At 51.1% G+C, this 22,457-nt stretch overlaps 1 protein-coding gene and 1 pseudogene across 16 annotated transcripts in view; both read left to right on the top strand.

The window, feature by feature from the left end:
• IL34 (interleukin 34) overlaps positions 1 to 22,353 on the top strand; it is a 57,328-nt gene extending 34,975 nt beyond the window's left edge. For 6 of the 16 annotated variants that reach the window (XM_070612318.1, XM_070612322.1, XM_070612320.1 and 3 more), the window contains exons 2-7: positions 12,028 to 12,436; positions 17,664 to 17,797; positions 18,638 to 18,715; positions 19,000 to 19,161; positions 21,330 to 21,465; positions 21,683 to 22,353. In XM_070612318.1, the coding sequence (XP_070468419.1) occupies positions 12,409 to 12,436; positions 17,664 to 17,797; positions 18,638 to 18,715; positions 19,000 to 19,161; positions 21,330 to 21,465; positions 21,683 to 21,858 (714 nt within the window). In that variant the 5' untranslated portion in view covers positions 12,028 to 12,408 and the 3' untranslated portion in view covers positions 21,859 to 22,353. Of the gene's footprint in view, positions 1 to 11,871; positions 11,927 to 12,027; positions 15,251 to 17,663; positions 17,798 to 18,637; positions 18,716 to 18,999; positions 19,162 to 21,329; positions 21,466 to 21,682 lie in introns of those variants that run through there. The other 10 variants (XM_070612325.1, XM_070612328.1, XM_070612327.1 and 7 more) reach the window with 5 other exon arrangements.
• Positions 3,575 to 5,436, top strand: LOC103552409 (dnaJ homolog subfamily C member 7-like; annotated as a pseudogene).
• Positions 22,354 to 22,457: the final 104 nt, after the last annotated feature.

Raw genomic sequence — 22,457 nt, 5'->3', positions numbered from 1 at the left:
TCTTTCACAATCATGTAAGTATTTTCCTCACAGATCTCTATTGATAGTGCAAAAGCAACGGCAATAAAGGAAATCATTCACAAATAAAAGAGAAGGCATGTTTTCCAAAATCCATTTTTACTGCTATTTGTAATAGTGAATAAGAATAATAGTCAATCCAGAGCTAGTCTGCACCGTCTGCCAGCTCACGTTCTAAGCTTTCTATGTATAGAAACTCGGTAAATCCTTATTTAACCCTTTGAGGTGGGAATTTCGTACCAAGACCATCTTACAGATGAGGAGCCTAAGGCAATGAGAGAATCCTCACCTCTTCAGCGTCTGTATCTCACCTGCGCTTGCTTTCCTTAGGGTCGTTCACCTTTTAGAAATCTGACCACATTTATTTAGAAAGGAAACTTTATATCACTGCCATAAGTGGGAGATCCACATCACTTTCCATAAATGATGATAACCATAAAACTGAGTAATCTGATAATATAACATTATTTTAACTTGTTCCTGTTACTTCTCCCCACCACCATTTTTATTTTTTTAGGGTTTGTGCTTTTGGCGTCATGTCTAAGAATATGTTGCTCAACTCAAAGCTGCAAAGATTTTCTCCTAGAATTTTTATAGTTTTAGGTTTTACAATTAAGCCTATGATCCGTTGCAAGTTATTTTTATGCATGATGTGGGGTAAGGGTTATGCTGAATTTTTTCTTGCATAAAAATTGTCAAGTAGTTTCCACAGCATTGGTTGAAAAGACTCCTTTCTCCTCTCTTCTCTGAGTCTGCCTCCTCTTAGAGGCTGGGAGGGTTAATTCTCACAGTTGCTGCAAGGAGATAAAGGTATAATCTTTTTGCTACACTGGATGTAAACCCGTTGGCACACAGTCAGCACTCAATAAACAGGAATTAGTTCTCGGATTATGCTAACTGCTTTCCTTTGGTTTTGCATTCAGGTTGTTTCCAGTTTTCTTTCTTCAAGTGTAAACAGCAATGCAATGGATATTCCAGGTGTCCAGCTTTTTTTCTTTAAAATTATTTTAGGGTATATTTATGGATCCATAAATACATACTACAAATTAGTGTTAAAGTGGTTGGATCCATGCACTCGGCCAGAAGCCGTGCACTGCTTTTGAATTAGCCTGGCTTCCAACCACAGGGAGCTCCTTGGGAGGGTTAAGAACTAGGATCATCGCCTTCCCTGGGAAACTTTCCCGCCTCCTGACCCCTACTCAGTCGCAGTTCCCTGATGGGTGGTTTCTCATCTTCCCTTGAGCAGCACACACTCTCCCATGATACTGTTCCCTACTATTTGTTTAGTTCCTTGCCTTCCTCACCGGCCTGCGTGCCTCTCACTGGAATCACGATTTACTAGTTCCCAGCACATAGTAGGTGCTTGATAAATGTTGACTGTGAGCATAGCATCCAGTACGGTGACTAGTACTCCTGCTGGGTTTGTGGGCTTCTCTGAGATAAGCCTTCCCATAACTATGTTCTTTTAGCGCCAGTGGCTGGTGTCACCCTTGTTTCTATGACATTGCATCATTTAGATGGTTTTCTCTAAGTGTGGGTCAGGTACCCCTGGTTAATGTTGGATGGTGTTACATGATACCTGGATCCTGCATTAAATAACATTGAATCCCAGAGTGAAGAATTCACTTTTTGGTTCTTTTTCAACCCTTCTTACTTTTCCAGGACCGGGTTTCTCAGCCTCAGCACTATTGACATTTGGGGCTGGAAAATTCTTTGTTGTGGGGGCTGCCCTGTGCATTGTAGAATGTGTACAGCATCCCTGACCTCTACCCACTAGATGCCAGTAGAACCCCCTCCCCCCGGTGGTGAAAACCCAAATATCCATAGAAATGTCACCTGGGGGACAAAATCCACCTCCTGGTTGAGAGTTACTGCTCTAGGAGAAGGACTCAGTCTGGTAATGATATATTTTAAACACCTCTCTAACCCTTGCTAACCTTTCTTTTCCAAAAAGAGCGAGCAGATGCTTGCTCAGAGCCTTCAGCAGGCAAAGCTTTCTCACTAGATTTTAATGCCATTATTTGATTTTCCTTGATGTTACCTTCTCGTTTTGGCAAGCGAGAACTGTTTTTCTCTTAATGAAAGTGTTACAAAGTTTTCTTTACACAGAAATTTAAGTAAAAAGATGAGTGAATATAGAGAAATATATCTTAATATATTATGTAGATATGGCCCAAATAGTGTGCTAGGCTCCTGGCTCTAAGGAAGTTCTGAGTAATGCATTTTCTTGTTTCAGCGCTTCTGTCATTTATAGCTCCCGGCAGGTTTTTGTTTTGTTTCACCCAAGGAAGTACTCCAGCTTGGGAGATGTCCTCAGGCTCTGGTGTGGGCGCCAAGCCTCCCAGGTGTGCTGACACTGATCACACACGTGCAGCACCTGCCAGAAATATTCTACTTGCTGCATCATTTGGGCGGTGGACCTGGGACTGGGTCTTACTTAATAAAATTGTTCAGTTGACTTTGGATCACAAGGGTAAAGCCACGTCTAGATCCCAGACAATCCTTGTCTGAGAAGCAGACATTGGAAAACAAATCACATAGGCCTGGAGCATTTCTAATTTCATAGAGGAATCAAATGTGGGAGGAAAGCACCATATTTCCTTCATATCAGACATCTTGGCAAAGCTGCTACTGCTCCTGCCTCTGCTTGCCTCACGGGAAAAGGCTTGATCGGATAGCAGTGTGAGTGAGAATATCAAACTTAGCAACCCTTAATGAATTAGTGGATGTAGACATAAGCATGAGTGGCTGCCAGCATCAGAAAAGAGAGAAAGCCAGACATTACATGCCTCCTGTTGAAAGAACCCAGCGCCGCCTATAGTGACGACAAAGAATTGGAGGTTGAGTCTGACCCAACGGCCAATGTTCAGAAACAGAGGACAGAGGAACATGTTGAATTGCACCATGGGTGTGCAATCAGCAGAATCTAGACTGGGGCACTCTACAGGGCAGACATCCTGGGTTCTTCAGCAGATGAATTGTAAGGGAAAGAATGGGATGGAGGGAAAATCCTGTAGATTAAAAGAGACTTAAAAGATAAATGAAATTAAAAAAGTGGACAAAGTAAAAACTAAACTATGGGGTTTGAGGATGCATGCTTGGTTGATAAAACCATAAAGAAACCCAACAAGGTGATTGCTGTAATAGTCAGGATGGTGGTTACTTTTTGGGAGTTCTGTGATTGGGCTGGGGCTCATGCAGGGGCTTCTGGGGTGGCTGGCCAGCTTCTTTTTCTGGACTGGTGTTAGTTATAAGGTGTGATTGTCTTATAATAATTCATTAAACTGTACATTTGTGTGTTTTATGTTATCCGTATCTGTTTTATTTTAAGTCAAAAACACAGTTGAATGTTGGTGAGGATCTGGAGAAATCAGAACCCTCATACACTGCTCATGGGAGTATAAAATGGTGTAGCTGCTTTGGGAAACAGACTGGCAGTTCCTCAAAAGGTTGAACATAGAGTGACCATATGGCCCCCACCCCATTCCTAGGAATGTACCCAAGAGAATTGAAAACACGTCCACACAAAAAACTCATACATGGAAGTTCATAGAAGTATTATTCATAATAACCAAAAAATGAAGACAACCCAAATGTCCATCAACTGATGACTGGATAAAGAAAATGTGATCTAGCCATACAATGGAATATTATTGGACAATGAAAAGGAATGAAGTACTCGTCCTGGCAGTAAGATGGCCGCTGCCGTGGGGTGCGATGATAATGGCGGTGATCGAGCCAGAGGTGCTCCACCCCAAAGAAGTGAAGAGGGAAGCAGCGTCTGTCAAGGAACAAGGAAACGCACACTATGCCGAGAAAGATTACAATGAAGCTTTTAACGATCACACAAAGCCATAGATATGTGTCCTAAAAATACGAGCTATTATGGGAAGCGAGCAGCCACCCTGATGGTGGCCGGAAGGTCCTGGGAAGCCCTTGAAGATGCACAGCAGTCAGTGAGGTTGGATGATGGTTTTGTCCGGGGACATCTACGAGAGGGCAAATGCCACCTATGTCTAGGCAGCATGTTGCAGTTTTGAGAGGATCCTAGAATGGGATCACAAAAACGCTCAGGCAGAACAGGAGTTCAAGAATGCTGATGCCGTCATAGACTGTGAGAAAGTAGCAGAAACGGATTTCGAGAGGTGGGATTTTCAGAAGGTTGTTTTCTGCACAAACCATGCCCTAAAATTTGTCCCTGCCAGCCGTGGCTTCAAAATCCTCAAAACAGCATATTTAGCAATGCTGGTCATAATCCAGAAGGACAGTCTGTGGCCATGTCATTTTACAAATGGATTTCACCGATGTGGGTGCTCTGAACGTATGCGGGCTTTGCCTTCCTTATGCAGATTGTATTGAGAAGGCAGTTCGGTTTTTTTGTGCAGGCTCTCAGGGTGGCTCCTGACCACCAGAAGGCCTGCATTGCTTGCAGAAATGCCAAAGCACTTAAAGCAAAAAGGAAGATGGGAATAAAGCATTTAAAGAAGGAAATTACAAGCCAGCATATGAACTGTACACAGAAGTCCTGGGGACAGACCCCAACAATATAAAAATCAATGCTAAACTCTATAGTTATGAGGGTATGGTTAGTTCCATGCTTTGGAGAGGTGATGGCAGGATGGCAGGAAGACTGCACAAGTGCTGTGAAGCCCAATGACACTTACATAGATGCCTCCTTGAGAACAGCTCAGTGTTACACGGACACAGAACAGTGTGAGGGAGCAGTGTGGGACTATGAAAAAGCATACTCATAGATTACTACAGATGCTGGGAGTAGACGTGAATGCCTCTGAGGACGAGATCAAAAAGCCGATTGGGGGGCCAGTCCCGTGGCATAATGGTTAGTGCACTTGGCTTTGGTGGCCTGAGGTTCACAGGTTCGGATCCCGCCTGCAGAACTATGCACTGCTTGTCAAGCCATGCTGTGGCGGCATCCCACATAAAATAGAGGAAGATTGGCACAGATGTTAGCTCAGGACCAATCTTCCTCACACACAGAAAAGAAAGCCGATCAGAAACGGGCCTTGGTGCTCCATCCAGATCAGCACAGGAGCCAGTGCTGAAGGGTAGAAGGAGGAGGAGAAAAAGTTCAAGGAAGTCAGAGAAGCTTTTGCCATCCTTTCTGATCTCAAGAAAAAGACTCACTGTGACAGTGGATGGGACTTCGATGAGGAGGGCAGGAATATGGGTGATTTTGATGCCAACAATATCTGCACGGCATTCTTGGGTCGTTCTAGGGGCTTCAGCTTTGAAATGTCTGGCCCCGGGAATTTCTTTTTTCAATTTGGCTAATGAAGGGAAACCGTCCAGAAGCCGGAAAAGGGAGGCTTGCTGGTCCACCTTGAATGTGGACACACTTCACCTCTTCCCCTTGTCATGTCTCCATGTCCTTAGAGCCATTTCGTCTTCTCGGCTGGATGCCCTGTGTCTGTGTGAGTGGGGTGACCGAAAGGCAGCCAGCACCAAGGCTGCAGGGAGAGGAGGGCAGTAGGAGGTGAAGAGGAGGCAGCTTGTGAAGTTTCATTTTACTGTTTAACTTTATTAAAAAAAAATTAGGAGAATAAAATGTTTTGACCCTTTAAAAAAGAGGAATGAAGTACTGATAGGTGTTATGTCTTAGACTGCTCAGACTGCCGTAATAAAATGCCATAGACTGGGTGGCTGAACAACAGAAATTTGTTTTCTCCCAGTTCTGGAGGCTGGCAGTCCAAGATCATGGTGCCAGCAATGGTCCGTTTCTGCTGCCGACTCGCCCCTTGGGCTGCAGACGGCGGCCTTCTCGCTGTGCGCTCGCGTGACCTCTCTCCGTGGGAGCATGGAGAGGGAGCAAGCTCTCTGGGGTCTCTTCTTATAAGGGCCCTAATCCCATCATGACCGCGCCTTCTTGATCTCATCTGACCCTAATTACCCCCAAAGCCCCATTTCCAAATACCATCACATCGCTGCTTAGGGCTTCAGCATATGAATTTGGGGGGGGAGGGGCGTTCAGTTTCTAACAGGCCACAAGCTGAATGAACCCTGAAGACATGCTAAGTGAAAGAGGTCAGTCGTACAGGACCACGTATTGGGTGACTACATTTATAGGAACTGTCCAGAGTAGGCAAGTCCGTAGAGATAGACAGCAGATTAGTGGTTGCCAGGGGCCGGGCGGAAGAGGAAATAAACAGTGACTGCTAATGAATATAGAGTTTATTCTGGGGGGGGGGGGGGAATGAAAATGTTCTGGAATTAGATTGTGGTGATTATTGCACAACTTTGTGAATATGCTAAAAAAAAAAAAAACCCAACACAATTGTCTACTTTAACATGGTGATTTTTTTTTTTTTGAGGAAGACTAGTCCTGAGCTAACATCCGTGCCCATCTTCCTGTACTTTATATGTGGGACACCTGCCACAGCATGGCTTGCCAAGCGGTGCCATGTCTGCATTTGGGATCCGAACCTGCGAGCCCTGGGCCACTGAAGCAGAATGTGTGAACTTAACTGCTGCGCCACTGGGCTGGCCCCTAAAATGGTGAATTTTATGGTGTGTGAATTGTATCTTAATTTAAAAAAAAAGGAAAAAAGACATAAGAGACACATCATTCAAGAGCACTATATAGACTACCATGTCAAGCTCTTGATTCAAACAAAACAACTTAAAAAAGACATTTTAAAAACAACCAGGGAAAATTGAACATGGATTCTGTATTAGATGATATCAGGAATTAGTGATTTGGGAATGTGCAATAACAGTAATGTGATTATATTTTTAAAAGATCCTTACATACTGGTAAAACGCCATGTCTGGAACTTGCTTTAAAATACTCTAGGGGAGGGGCCGGCCCCATGGCCACTTTGCACGCTCCACTTTGGTGGCCCAGGGTTTCCCCAGTTCGGATCCTGGGTGCAGACATGGCACTGCTCATCAGGCCATGCTGAGGCAGCATCCCACATGCCACAACTAGAAGGACCCACAACTAAAAATACACAACTATGTACTGGGGGGCTTTGGGGAGAAAAAGGAAAAAAAAATGTTTAAAATACCCCAGGGGAAAATTTGGGGGATGACAGAATATTGACAATTTTTGAAGCTGAGCAATGGCTATATGGGGTCCATTATACTATTCTCCGTGGTTTGGGTTTATTTAACAATTTCTATAGTAAAAACTTTCAGAAAATAAACCAAATATGGCAAAGGAAAAAAAAGGTCTTGATTAGTACTGAATTCCAGAAAGTTCATCTTCTAACAGAAGATTCTGAGCTGGACCCTAGGACAATGACAGCCCACCTTTGTCCGCAAAGGCCTCCTGACCTGGAACTGAGCTTCATTCTGAGGAGGGAAGCCACCTGAACGACTTGCAGAAGATGGTTTGGGTTAGAATTGGTCCAGCTCTTTACAGAGAGTCTGTAGAGATGATGCACTTCCGTGCTGTATCAGTTAGCGTTTGCTGTGTAACAAACCATCCTCAAACAAAATAAACAAACATCGATTATTTCTCATGATTCTGTGGGATGGCCAGGATTCTGGGCTGCCTTGACTGGGGCCACATGGTCTAGGATGTCCTCACTCAGTTATTCCCCAGGGCTGGAATCCTCTTTCCACTGGTAGAACAGAGGTGGTAGGTGAACTGTTACTCAGAAATATAGCTCTTGGGCTAATGGGATGAACCAGAATAAATCGTCCTTGATTCTGCTTTTGTTTCTCTCCCTTTTTCTATGGCCTAAACCAAGTCCTATTTTTCTCTTACCTCCTCCTTGTCTAGAGCATCTGTGACTCACTCCTCGTGGCTGCTGGTTGCTGTCCCTCCCGATATCCTCAAAGGGCAGAGGGGCTTGATTCCCAGGAGGAGGATGAAGTTGGGCGTGTGGCCTGGGGCCAGTTGCCTCCCCCACAGCCCCTTTCCTCGTCTCTAGGATGTCAGGGTTGCACGGAATGTCTCTGAGGCCTTGGTGGCCCTGCTCTGCTCGCAGGGAAGTGGTCAGGCTGGAGCATGTGGTCCAGTGCTCTGTCCCTTGGGCCTCAGGTCAGGCCTGGCTGCTTTGGGGAGAAGAATTCTCTGAGTGGGTGTAATAGATGAGTGGCAAAAGTGGCCTCAGTTTTTTACGCACACTCCCATCTATGCCCTTTGTAATGAATATTTTGCAGTTCCTTCCACCAACAAGTGGAGTCTATTCCCTGCCTCTCCCCGCCCCCCGAGTCTGCTTTGGCCAATAGAATGTGGTGGAAGCGGTGGGTTGGTTGTTCTGTGCTTGGGCATTAAGGGGCGTTGACTCATTTGCTCCTTTTCTTGGAATGCTGCTATGAGAACAAACCTAGGCTGGCCTGCTGGGGGTGAGTCAACCCAGCCGAGGCCAACCTAGACCAGCCAGTGCCTGCCGAGCCACCAGAGTGAGCGAGCCCAGCCTGGATCAGCCAAGACCCAGCCAACCTATAGATTTGTGAAAAAATGGAAATGATTGTTTTTAGCCACTCTATTGGGGGGGGGGGGGGTTTGTGACACAGTTGATAGAGTGGCCACTTGAGCTACATGTGTTCTGAACACAGCATGGCATCTCTGCCTCAGGTTGGGGCCCTGGCTCCGGAGCTCACCCACTGGGTTCCAGCTCGGGTCCCACAGCTCCCTCCCCGGGGAGGCTGGGCAGGGAGGAGCCAGAGCAGGTGGCTTTGGAAAGGAGGGAGCAGGGAAGGTCCCAGGGGAGCATGTCCTTGCTGCCCAACCTGGACAGACATTGCAACACAGTGCAGCACAGAAATGCCTGTTTACAAAATTTTTAAATCAAAGTTATACCTGCACCTGAATTAATCAGATCCTTCAATATGATGCTGCTATGAAGGACAACAGGCTGTCTGCTGCCTTCTCCCCATTTCCTGCTGCCCAGACTTTCAACTTTTTCCTTTTTTAAGCAATAAATATATTTTTATCGTTCTAAATAGCATGCTGGTATTGCTACTTAAAAAAAATTTTTTTAAAGATTTTGTTTTTCCTTCTTCTCCCCAAAGACCCCCCGGTACATAATTGTATGTTTTGGTTGTGGGTTCTTCTAGTTGTGTCGTGTGGGACGCCACCCCAGCACGGCCCCACGAGCGGTGCTAGGTCCGTGCCCAGGATCCAAACTGGCAAAACCCTGGGCCACTAAAGCAGAGCGCATAAACTTAACCACTCAGCCATGGGGCCGGCCCCTACATTAAAAAAAAATTTTTTTTTCATGACAAAGATTGGCCCTGAGCTAACACCTGTGCCAGTCTTCCTCTGTTTTATGTGGGATGCCACCACAGTGTGGCTTGACATGCAGTGCTAGGTCTGTGCCTCGGCTCCGAACTGTTGAACCCTGGGCCGCAGAAGCAGGGTGTGCAAACTTAACCACTGCACCACCGGGCCAGCCCCCTGACTACTTCTTCATTTGAGGCATTATCTGTTGACTTCTCACCGTGAAAGATTTATTCCTTGTCACCCACTTCCCTCCCCACACACCTGCCTCTCCTCAGCTCCCTGTCCTCCCAGAATCCTTACGTCCTGATTCCATTAAATTAGTATGTGCTTCTTACTTGCCACTGTGACTTTGAAAATGCTCTTCCCAATTGAAGTGTGCAGAATAATACTCCAACTTTTACTGTCTTGCACAATGTTTCTTTGCGTGAGCTTTCTAATGAAGCTCCATGCAAGCCCCAGGGGTAGCAGGGGGCTGGGGTGGGGGAGGCATTTCAAACTCTTCACCCGACCCACCCCCACCAGAGAGAGAGAGAGAGAGGGAGAGGAGAGGCCCTGGGCTCTCTGGGGATGGCCACAGCCACTCTTTTCGGGGGATTACCCTCAGGCTCATTTGTCAGGGAGGGGCCCTTGTTTCGGGGCCTCCGTGAGTGCCTGGTTTCCTGCGTGCCCCTCCCTGCTCAGGCGCTGGCTCCTGTGTCATCAGGTAACTCCCACATTGTGTCTTCCTTGCCTTTCACACACTGCCCCCCGTATCAGCGGGGCTCAAGGGGTGGGACCACAGGTGGCACCCAGGTTCAGGACTCTGTGGTGTGGCATGAAGGTGACCGTGACCCCATTTCTCACTTGCTCAGTTCCTCCATTAGGGTCTGATGGTCTGGGATGTGTGGTGGGATTCAGCACTGGGGGCCTTTCAGGGAGATTTCTGAGTGGAGAGGCTGCCAAGATAGTTTTGTGGGGCACGGATGGGTGCAGAGCCTGATTCTGGTGGGTGGGGAGGTCTGGGCTGAGGGACTCCAGCCGGTGGGATCAGGACTGGACAGGAGCTCACGGCCCGGGGCCCTGTGGGCAGCAGGCAGAGCCGACATGTTCTGAAGGGCTGTGGGGCACGACGCCTCCAGGTGACAGATAAGCCCGAGCCAGATGGAAACTTCCGTCCGCTCCAAAACCTGTACACAGAGGCTTGTCGTGGCTTTATTCATAATGATCAAAAACTGGAAAGAACCCAGATGTCCCTCCACTGGTGGATAGACAGTAATCTGTCCACACAGTGGAATACTACTCAGCAAGAAAAAGGAGCAAACCACTAACCCACGCAACAACCTGGCTGAATCCCGGCTGCAGAGTGCTAAGTGAAAGGAGCAGACACAAAAGGCTGCATGCTGTGGACGTGTTTCCACGGCATTCGGGAAAAGACAAACCTCTGGACAGAACACGGACGAGTTGTGGCCTGGGGCTGGGGTGGGGCGGGGAGGAGGGGTTGACTAGATTAGCAGGAGGGAATTTTCTGTGAGGATGGAAGTGTTTTATATCCTGATTATTGTATTGATTATACGGCTTTATGAATTTGTCAAAACTCATAAAATCGTACACTAAAAAAGATGAATTTTATTGTATGTAATTGTACCTCAATAAACCTGAAAAAAACCAAAAGTAACAACAACAGAAAGTTTCAGTGAGGTTAGTATTCGTGGAGACACTGTGGCAGCAGGGGAACTTCAGGGTGGGAGGAGGAGGAGCTGAGAGCCAGCGGTGACCTCACACAAGGGGTCAATGGGAACATTAACCAGCCGACTCAGCCTCTTAGAGCCTCGGTGTCCTCATCTGCCAAATGGGGACAACAGTCTGTACTTTGCCGAGTCCAGTGAGGGGCAGATGAGATGACCATGTGAGAGACCCCAGCCCAGCTAATAAGGGCTTCCTAACTCTCATGTGGGCATCAGTTGGCCGCAGTGGCTACCAACAGGCCGAGTTTGAATTCCTGTTGCACTTCCTACAAGCTGTGTGACCTTGAACAAGTGTCTTAACCTTTCTGAGCTTTGATTTTCTTGTTGATAAAATGAGATTTTATGGTCCCATAATACTGTTGCAAGGATTCAATGGATATAAAGGCCTTACCCCTGGGCCTAGCACATAGTGAGCAGTGAGGAAGAGCGATTCCATTATTCTTGTAGGGTTGCCAAAATAGCAAATAAAAATGCAGGATTCCCGGTTAATTTGGAATTGCAGGTAAACAATGAGTATAATTTTCGTATAAGTGTATCCTATGCAATATTTGGGACATACTTACACTAGAAAGGTCTTCATGACATAATTAACATGTGTGGTCTATCTGAAATTCAAATTTAACTGTGTGCTCGGTAGTCACCTGGCAGCCCTGTTAAGAGGAAGGTGGAGCTGGGCTGACATGGCAATGGGACTGAGCCCACCGGTGAGTGGAGGGCTGAATGACCCACTGCTTTTTACCCCCGCAGCCGGAGTCACTCAAGCACCTCCAGTCTCTCCTTCAGGGAGCTCCCTCGGCTTAACCCACGCGGCCCATTCATTCCTTGGTCCTGCTTTTGTTCGGGCCTGTGGCTGCCAGCTGGCGTCACCATAACTCCCTCCTGGGCTAGTGCTGCCCTTTGGTTGCTCTGGAGTCATTTCTGTGTCCCCCGAGCGGCCAGCCGCCAGGGCGGGGCTGTGCGCCTGCAGCCTGTCCGGTGGTCCGGGCGGACGGTGGGTGCAGCAGGCACAGGGGCTCTCGGCGCCTGCGGCTGATGGCTGAGTGGCAGCCGGGCTCTTACATAATCGGTTTCTCTCCTCCTTTCTCTTTCCAGAGCCGGATTTCACACTGAGCAGCTGCAGACGGGGAAATCAGAGACAGCGCAACCCAGCCCCAGATTCCGAGGGGCCTGCTGGGGACTCTCTCCTCCCGCTCGGAGGGAAGACCCCGAGACCGCTGTCTCAGGCCAGGTCCTGGCTGCCATGGGACTCACCGCCTCTGCCCCCCGGCTGCCCTCCGCACTGCCAGGCAGATAAGGGCGGGGGCTGTCCCGGGAGCACCTGCCACCCCCTGCCAGGCCCCTCCGTGGCCAGCCCTCCCTGACTTTGGGCCACCTTTGCTGACCCGAGGCCATGTAGGCCCCACTCGGGCCTCTGTGGATAGACACACCGCCGGGGACACCACCTCTGCTCTCGGGGGGACCCAGCGCACCACCATGCCCCGGGGACTCGCCTGGCTGCGCTGTGAGTACTGGGGGGTCCGTGTGGACCGCCTTGAGGAGGCCTTGGGCCAGAGTCAGGCTCTGCTGTAACCATGGCAACCGGGGCATTCTTGCTGGTGTGAAGTTAAGATGCTTCCCAGTTAACCACAGGTGCCCTCGGGGACCCCCACGGCCACCCCTGCCCTGTGTCCAGCTGACCCCAGCCCAGACGGGCATGGTGGGTGCGAGTCTTAGGCTGGGTGGGCACAGTCAGTGGGTGGTCCCAGGGACAGGGCAGGCACTGGTGGTAGGTGGCAGCATCTCATCTTCCCAGACTCATTGGCGCTGGGGAGTACAGGGATTTCTGGCCTCTCTGGGTGTGGCCAGCTGGGGGTGGGGGCTTGGAGAAGTCTGGGCCTCCAAGACCCATGGGAGAAGTGCACCCGGATGCCTGGGAAGGCATCCTGTTCCTGCTGACCCTCCCTCGGTAAAGAACAAAATTAAAAGGCAGGCAGAGAACAGTGTTGTTGATAAAAAGAAAATAAGCTGAAATGAGGATAGAAAAACAAGAGTCTAGAAGTCCCTCAAGCCTGCTGGTAGGAGGCCAGACCAAGATCCCTTCAGACTCCAAGATTTGACTTAACCGACTCAAGTTCCACCTATTTTTCTGGTGCCTCCCATGTGCCTGCTGGAGAGTCACTCCCATGGTGACAAGGACCTGGGCTGTCTTGTGCCTTTCTCCCAATGCCTGGCACGGAGCTAGGAGGCGGTCCGGGGCTTGACCCTGAGAGGGATTCGCAGAGGAGTTGAGCCCCCCCGGCCCTTGTGCAGGGATACTGCAAAGGGTCAGAACATTCAGACCAGGGGAAGGACCCAGACCCGGTGTTCTAGAAGCAGCATGGGTGAGGTGCCACTCAAAATGGTCTCGAAGGTGGGCAATGTCCACACAGGTAGACGTGGGGAGGTGAGCACTGTGTCCCAGGTAGAGGGAACAGCACGAACAAGGGCTCAGTGGTGGGACAGTGAGACGCCAGGGTGGAAGGCTGGCCTGGGCTCCAGTGGCTCAGGCCTTGGAAGCCGGGGTGAAGAGTTCCTAATTCATGAGAGGATGTGGAGCCCTGGAAGGTTCGTGACCTGGGGTGGGGTTGGGAGTTACTCTGCATTCGGAAGATCAGTCTGGTGGTACTTGTAAGAGTTGCTGTTGTACCTTCTGGGCAGGAAGTAATGAGGGCCAGGTCCAGAGCTGGAAGCGAGAAGGGAAAGGCATGGTGGAGGGGAGAAGACTCGTGAAGGTAGATCGCGGAACCTGGCAAGGATTGGCCGAGGTATGAGGGAGAGGGTGGGGATAGAGATCAGGGGCTTGTGAGGGCCTCGGTGCTGGGGAAGTTGGCCGCCTAACACATTGCCACAAACTTGCCTTAAAATAGCAGAAATTTATTCTGTCACAGTTCTGGAGGCCAGAAGTTTGAAACCAAGTCAGCCGGGCCACACTTCCCCTGAAGGCTCTAGGGGAGGGTCCTTCCTGCCTTCTCCAGCTTCTGGTAGCTCCCAGGGCTCTTTGGCTTGTGGCCGCGTCACTCTGGTCTGCCTTTGTCTTCACGTGGCCTCTCCCTCTGTGCGTCTCTGTGTCTTCTCTTCCTATAAGGACACCGGTCATTGGATGTAGGGCCTACCCTAAATCCAGGATGATTTCATGTGGAGAGCCTTAACTTAATTACATTTGCAAAGACCCTGGCTCCAAATAAGATCGCCTCTGAGGTCAAAGGTGAATGTGAACTGGGAGGATGCTATTCAGCTCCCTACACAGGTTCAGATTTGGTCGCTGGAGGTAGGCTGGTGGACAACCCCATTTGTCACTGCACAAAGGGCAGTTGCTCTTTCTTCAGTCTCCTCTTCTGTCTTGTGGGCCTCTTACCTCTGGAGGTGGAGGGGGCGGGGCGGGGGGGGGGCAAGATGGGCCTCTTGGCCAGGGCCAGGATTACACTGGCTGTGGGGCTCCTGGGGTGCTGAGTGGCCGTGAGGCCACAGCCGTACTGTCCCTGCCTAGCCACCGGTTTGCTGGCCTGTTTCGTGGGGTGGAGGCAGCAGGAAAGAAGCTTAAAATTGGAAATGGTAGTCGGGCTGCAGACTTGGAGGAAGTGTAAGTTTCGGGAAGGCAGACCATCTATGGACAGAGTTTCCAGGGCAGCCTGCGTGTGCCAGGCTGGGAGGCGCGGAGGCTCTATAAGTTCCTGCTATGAGCCCACAGTTGCCAGGCCCCGAAGGCCCTGGAGCAGGACTCAGATGAGGGCACCTGGCATAGGTTATGGAGGGTGGAGTGGGCAACCAGTGGGTGACTGCCACACGGGAAAGAAGATTCAGTGTAGGCAGAGATACGGACTTTTACAGAAAAGATGGAAATTCGGATTTTTATGTGACATCTCTGTGAACCAGACGTGGCCCTTGGGACACGAGTTTGCAACTGTCACTCTGGGTCAATGTTCTCAAAGTACAGTCCCCAGACCAACAGCATCAGCTTCACTTGGGAAATTGTTAGAAATGCGTGGTGTTGTGGTTAGGTTCAACATGCTCTGCTTTGGTGGCCTAGGTTCACAGATTGGGGTCCCGGGCATGGACCTACACCACTCGTCAGCCATGCTGTGGTGGCGACCCATGTACAAAATAGAGGAAGATTGGCACAGATGTTAGTTCAAGGTGAATCTTCCTCAATCCCAACAACAACAACAAAAAGAAATGCCGATTCTCTGGCCCCTCTCCAGACCTGCTGAATCAGACACTGTGGGGTGGGGCCTGGCTCTCTGGGCCTTCACCAGCTCTCCAGGAGATTCGGATGCATGCTCCCATTTCCCTGCTCAAGGTGAACCCCCAAAGTGCTCAGTAAACGAAACAGTGCTGTGGTTAACAGCATCACGTATTCACACACTAAGGGCTAAGTTTTCTGGTCAAGATAGTGAGTGAATTGGACAGATGGTGCTAGAGACGGGGATTGGTGGGGGCTAGGGAGAGTCTGGGGAGGGAAGGAGTGTTGGTGAGACCTTGAAAGAGGTCTGCAGTGTGAGAGGATGCCCAGGGCAGGGACAAAGGGGGAGCAAAAACCCAGATGCAAGGATGGTCTTGACCTGCAGGGGTGCCAAGCTGAGAGGGTTAAAGATTAGGGACAAGACAGAAAGCAAGCAGAAACGCTGGTTCCATCTGTGTTTATCAGGCCCTGTGTCCAAATCCTGGGTGACCACATGAAAACAGAGAGAGAGGAGGTGCCAGATGGGTTGCAGACTTGCAACCTTGCAAAAAATGTGGTTGTCAGACTTCTGCGAGAGGAAGGGCTGGTGGGCTGCAGCCCGTAGGGGGCACAGTGCTTGAGTAGACCAGAGGGCGCTCCTGGTGAGGGGCCCAGCAGGATCAAAGGCCTGGGGGCAGGCCTGAGTAGGAGGTGGGGAAGCGATGGAGAGCAGGCCCACGGCAGCAAGCGTTTCAGAACAAAAGTCTTCCTCAGTGCCAGGGAGGTGAGTGGGGAAAGTCCAATCAGTCATCCCTGCCAGTGGTGGACCAAGGCGGTGACTCAGCCTGCCTGGTTATTTTGGGACAAAAAAAAGAGAAAAAAGAAAAAAAAATTATTATTGCTTTTGACTATAACAATAATACCTGTAGAAATTGATTATAGAATATAAAATATGTCCTACAAAAATATAAAGAACATAAAAATCTCCCATAGAGATTTGGTACATTTCTTTCCACATTTTCTATGCATACATATATGTAATGAACAAAATCCAAGACATGCTGTCTACCTAGATAAGGAGTGTTGAATCATGCTTTTTTAAACCTCGCTAAGCACATCATAAATATTTTTCTTATCACATGAGCATATCATAAGCATTTTTTGACTGTGTGATTTTTTTGAGAAAGATTAGCCCCAGCTAACATCTGCTGACAATCCTCCTCTTTTTGCTGAGGAAGATTGGCCCTGAGCTAACATCTGTGCCCATCTTCCTCCACTTTATATGCAGGATGCCGCCACAGCATGGCTTGGTGAGTGGTGTGTAGGTCTGTGCCCGGCGAACCCCAGGCCACTGACGCGAAGCATGTGAACTTAACCGCTAGCCACCAGGCTGGCCCTGGCAGTGTGATTTTTATTGGCTACTTTCATTATTATTGAGCATCTAGGCCATTTATGGATTTTCACTATTATAACATAATGCAATGGAAGTCTTTGTCCACACATCTTTTGGTTTATGTCTCTTTTTGATTTTCCTTCAGGTTTATTCCTAGAAAGGAGTTTAATGGGTCAGAGGGTGTGGACATTTTTAAGTCCATTAATAACAAAAACTGCCAAGTTGCTTTCCAGAATGAGAGCACCTGCTTCACTACTTTGCCAGCACCAAGTGTTATTGAAATAAAATTAATTTTTAAAAATCCTTTTTCATTTTGATAGGTGAAACATGACATCTGATTGTTTTACTGTGAATTTCTTTATCTTTATGAGTGAGGTTGATTTTTTGGATACGTCTCTTGCCCATCTAGATGTTATTGTTTGTGCTCTGATCGACTTAACCCTTGTTCATATTTGTTGCAAACTGTCAGATATTTTTTGAAAGCCTGTTCAGTCAGGCGGAAATCACAGGCTGTTTTTGAAGTTACAGCGACCCCCAGTGGTGAAAGCTGGTAATGTTCGGAAGGCCGTAGCTGGCTTATTGGCCGGGAACAGAAACAGCCAGAGTGAGTTTCGCTTAGCATCCCAGAAGGAGCAAACGGGAAGGGCCGTCGCAAACCAGCTGGTACATCTAACTGACAGGATGCTGAGGTCAGATAGAGCAGGGAAGAAAACGGCTTTGGTCACCCAAGAGTCAGTTGTAGAGTTGGAACTAGAATCTGCATCTCCTGTATCCCCAGATAGAAAATGCAGGAACAGGCTTTGAAAACATGTCAGCCCTGGCAGAGGGCCTGAGGTTGCCCTGGAAGGAAAGTTGTCCCTGCCCCATAGGGCAGGAGTGGGGAGTAGGCTGGAGACCAAGCCCGGGTGTGGCTCCTGGGGGGCTCTCCTGGCCAGGGGTGGGGGTGGACGGGCTGGTCGGCTCCTGCTCGCCTGGAGGTGCTGTCCTGGAGCCCAGACCCCAGGGAGAGCATTCTTAGTGGTGGGAAGGCCTCCTTGGGGCTCTGCGCCCCCGCCTCCTCCCATGAATACTGGTGACTGGGAAAAGGGAGGATGGTTGTGCACAGCTTTGCACACCCGGGCACTGTTGCTCATGCGTTCTGTTGGGTGTGGTCCACAGATTTTGGGATCCTCCTTGGCATGGCCTTGGGGAACAAGGGTTTGGAGGTGTGGCCCTTGACCCAGAGTGAGGAGTGCGCGGTCACCGGCTTTCTACGGGACAAGCTGCAATACAGGAACCGCCTTCAATACATGGTAACCACGTGGGCATCTGCTGTGTCCCTCTTCCCAGGCCCCTGGGATCACTGGGCGTAGGGATCTGGACATTCAAGGTCCCTCCTTAGACCTGTGTCAGCCTAAGCCTACCATGGCCCTTCTCTCCACCACACACCCCTATGCGCCTGGGCTGCACTTACTGCCTCCCATCCTGCCATCCATCCCCGGGGACCTCCACCCCTCCTGCTTGATCTGACCTGTGATCCCACCTCCACGTGGCACTCACTCTGTGACTCAGAAATGGACTCCAGGAAGCCTTGGGGGGAACCCCAGACACTTACTGGCAGAGGAGATAAGGACGTAGAAATTAGAGTGTTTGATTCTTTTTGTAGGGTGGAGACGCCCACGTGGCACATGGCTCTGTGTGTCTTTTTTATAACAGCTTTATTGAGATGTACTCCACATACCATACCATTCACCCGTTTGAAGTGTCCAGCCCAGCGGGTTGTAGGGTACTTGCTGCAGTTCTGCAGCCGTCGCCATAATGAGTTGTAGAGTAATCTTTTAAAGTAATCCCCCCCCCCCAAAGAATACGTTTCTATTGGGGTGGTCTGTCCCTCATACTGCTTCTTGGCCTGAAACTTCTGCCTTAACAGGAACTGCATGCTTGGTTTCAGTCTTCCCTGTGTCCGCAAGGAGAGAGAGCTGTCTTTATCCCATGGGGAGCCACGTATCTCTTCTCCATAGAGGGCCATCTCTGCCATCGAAGGGCTGGGCCTGGGTCCTCTCTTCCTACATCAAATTCGTCTGGGAGGTTGGGGGGACATGTCTGAGCCATTTCTGACTCTGACCTCATGGTTTGTTCTTGTACCTTCCCAGAAACACTACTTCCCCATCAACTACAGGGTCAGCGTGCCTTACGAGGGGGTGCTCAGGATGGCCAATGTCACCAGGCTGGTGAGAATCCCCTCCGGGGCTGGGGAGACCCCTGCCTCCTGGGACATCCCATAGGCCCAGCCTGAGAGGCATATTGGTCTTGGCAGGTCCTGTTGTCAGGGGCCTTTCCTGGTCCCTCAAGCAAGCCTGCCCTTGGCCCATGCCCAAGGTACCTGCCAGCCACAGTGGATGCCCGTGGTCGGCTCATTATGCAGGGCAAGCCCTGGGGTGGGGGTGTCAGAGTGGGGGAGGAGGGCCCAGAGGCCTGAGTCTAGGGGTTCTAACCATCTCTCCTGTCCTTGCAGCAGAGGGCTCGAGTGAGCCAGCAGGAGCTGCGGTACCTGTGGGTCTGGGTGAGTCTCAGTGCTACTGAGTGGGTGCAGGAGGTGCTGCTCGAGGACCATCCATCCTGGAAGTACCTGGAGGAGGTACATACACTGCTTCTGGACGTCCAGCAAAGCCTTAGGGTGAGCTGCTCGGAGGTGTGGGCGCGAGGGCGTGTGTGTGCGCGCGCACGCACCCGCATGGCCAAGGGCCATCGAGGGAGGACGTAAACACATGGAAAATTCCAGCATGTCCTGAAGGGTGTGGGAGAAATGGGGGAGAGGGAGAGATGGCCAGGGCTGACCGGGAGGTGGGCTAGGCCAGGGGAGCTGGGGGCGGGGACTGGAGATTCCCCTGAGAATCTGTTCCAGGCTCTGCCACTCTGGCTATGATCCTGGGCTGGTCATTGATGTGTCTGGCTTTGTTTCTGCATCTAAGATGAGGTTCCTGTGGGGGAGGGGGAGGGACAGCTAGATGGAACACGAGGGGTTTTTCCGGTGAGGAGGCTCTTCTGTGTGGTCCTGTAACAGTGGATACGTGACATCTGGCACTTGTCAAAGCCCATGGAATGTACAACACGGAGGGACTCCTAATGTAAACTATGACTTTAATAATGAGAATGAAAGAGGTCCCTGATAACTGCCTGCTCGGGGGGCTGATCTGAGGCCTCAGGGATACGTCCTCTAAATAAGCCTGAAGAGGAAGGTGACAGGATCTGTGTGTCCCCACGCAGGCCATGTGTGAACTATGGTACCCCTCCCCACACCACCATTTGCCCTGCTCCCCACCCCAGCCCTGCCTCGGGGACCCGCACCTGCTCCCCAGCTCAGCCAGAACACCCAGCACCAGCCATGAGCCTCTGAGGATAGAGGCGCTTAGGGGCCAGCCACTGTTTTTGCAGCTGCCTGGAATTTGGGGAGGCTCTCTCAATTCTGGCAGAGGCCGGGGGACCCAGCGATTTCCTTGGTGGCTCTTTTGTGCCCGTGGGCAGGGTGGGTTGGAGCTGACCTGGGGCAGACATGGTTTTCCGTCCTCGTTTTGCCTCGAGAGGGTCTCTGACTCTGAGAGCTCTCGGGAGCCCATCTGGGGCCCGGGAAGGAGGTTGTGGGTAGGTGGAGGCCCTGCCCACCAGGGCCGTTCAGATTTAACCAGCATTTACATCTCGCTTCTTTCTAACAATGTTCGTGGCCCATGACCCGCTCCACATCTGCCCCCATCTGCCCGGCAGTGGGTTCTTCCCTGCTATGGAGTGGGCTGTGGGGGTGGGCTCCCTTTCCCTCCGTCTCCCCTCACTCCTCTCTCCAAGCTGCTGTGACAAATTACCACTAACTGGTGGCTTCAAACAACTGAAATTATTCTGTCACAGTTCTGTCATGGTGTCAGCAGAGCCACACTCCCTCTGAAGCTCTAGAGGAGGAGCCTTCCTGCCTCTTCCAGCTCCTGGTGGCTGCTAGTGCCCTTGGCTCGTGGCAGCATCACTCCCATCCCTGCCTCTGTCTTCATCTTCGAGTGGTCTTTCCCTCTGTGTCGCATGTCCTGTCTCTTTTAAGGACACCAGTCATTGGATTTAGGGCCCACCCTCAATCCAGGATGATGTCATCCTGAGATACTTAGCTTAATTCCATCTGCAAAGACTCTGTTTCCAGAGTCACAGTCACAGCTACCAGGGGTTAAGACTTGGACACAGCTTTTTGGGGGTTGGAGGGGGGGCTCACAATTCAACCCTGCACCTTCACTTCCCGCTCAGGCCCCACATTTCCTTCTTCGAGATGTCTTCTCCCACGGCTCTGCCCCCTGCTCAGGGACTTCCTGCCCACGGCATCCTCGGGGCTCCCCACGCCGTGTGTATTCCTTCTGTTAAGTATTGTGGGGAGATGCCCTGGGCTGGCAGCCTTGACCTCGCTGTCTTCACCACATGAGCCTCATGAAGGTCCTTTCTCTTCTTCCCTGGAGTTGGTGGGGGTCTTTGCATCCTGAAGGACAGTGTTTCTGGGGCCAGGGACTCCGCATGGCCCGATCTCCTCCCTCTCCGGCCTGCCCCCTGCAGTCATTTTACCAACGATGGAGAAAGAGAAGCATCTGTGTTGCGCTTGGGTGAGGGGTGCTGAGGGGGACCCCCCCCCCCCCCCCCCAGGAAACTTGGCACCTGCGGCAAGAAGAAGGAGAGAAATCGCCTACAGGCCTCCTGGTCACGGGAAGTCTTGTGCTTCTTCCGTGGTCTGTGCCCCTCCAGGAGGAACAGCCCTACGGCTCTCCTGGGAGGTGGCTGTCTCTTCACTGACCTGCGGTCCTAACGGTTTCCTCCTTCTAGGATGTGGAGGTCAGCCCCCAGGTGGAAGCGGTGTTGTCACTCCTGAGTGCCCCAGGGCTGAGCCTGAAGCTGGTACGGCCCAAAGCCCTGCTGGACAACTGCTTCCGGGTCATGGAGCTGCTCTACTGCCCTTGCTGTAAGGAGCTGGGGTGGATGGGGCTGGGGCAGGGTGCCAGGTGCCAGTCACTGGGCAGAGCCAGGACTCCCTGGGCAGGCCCTCTGCTCCCCAGGGCTGCAGGTCATTTCTGGAAGCCCAGATGGGCCCTGGGTATGGGGACAAAAACAGTGCGGCTTGGTCTGGGGACGAGGAGGGTGTTGGCCACTCCTGTAGTCTTTTTTCCTGTCCCCTGCAGGTAAACATAGCTCCGTCCTGAACTGGCAGGACTGTGAGTTGCCCAGCCCTCAGCCCCACAGCCCGGAGTCCTCATCATCACAGTGTTTGGCTGCCCAGCTGTACCCTTGGCCCCAGCAGCCCCCCACCTCCCTGCCCCGCTCCCCGGGATCTGAGGCTGGAGTCCCCCCTCAGTGATGCTGCCGAGGGCACGGGGCCAGGCCTCCTTCCAGAGCAGCCTGTATGGTGACCTGGGTGGGGCAGCTGGAGGAGCTCCCACGGGAGTTCAGCTGGGCCTGACACTTGGCTGCGTGGTGGTGGGAGCCCCCGCTGGAAGAGGAACCCCTGGAAGGGTGTTTGTCCTTTGGGGATTCTGTGCCTGAGAAGGGCTCAGCTTCCTGCCTTCTGTGCCTCATGTGGTCTTACCTGGGGACCTGTGGGCACCTGAAGGTGGATGAGGACCGAGCTCCCGCCCCACCTGGCACTGCCCGGGCCGCCTCCCTTGCCCGACGGCAGCACCGAACGTCTCCTAGCCTGCAGAGGCGAGAGCTGGTCGAGGGGCGGGTGGGCATGGGGCGGACACCACTCCATGAGGCCGGGGAGGGGGCAGAGCCCAACGCCACATCTTGCCACAGTGGATGCTCTTCCAGTTCCTTTTATTTTTTCTATTAAACACCTGCTTTGTTTTGTTTAGTTTTGGTTTGTTTTGCATCTGCAAGGGTGAATGGACCTGGAGAGGACCTGGAGGCCTCCACCGCCTCCCCCTCCAGCTCCAGCCACGAGCGCAGGAAGTGGGA

The sequence above is a fragment of the Equus przewalskii genome, chromosome 3 (genome assembly GCF_037783145.1).
Source record: "Equus przewalskii isolate Varuska chromosome 3, EquPr2, whole genome shotgun sequence".
Lineage (NCBI taxonomy): Eukaryota > Metazoa > Chordata > Mammalia > Perissodactyla > Equidae > Equus > Equus przewalskii.
Note: the sequence above shows the minus strand (reverse complement) of the source record. Positions and strands in the feature narration are given on the sequence as shown.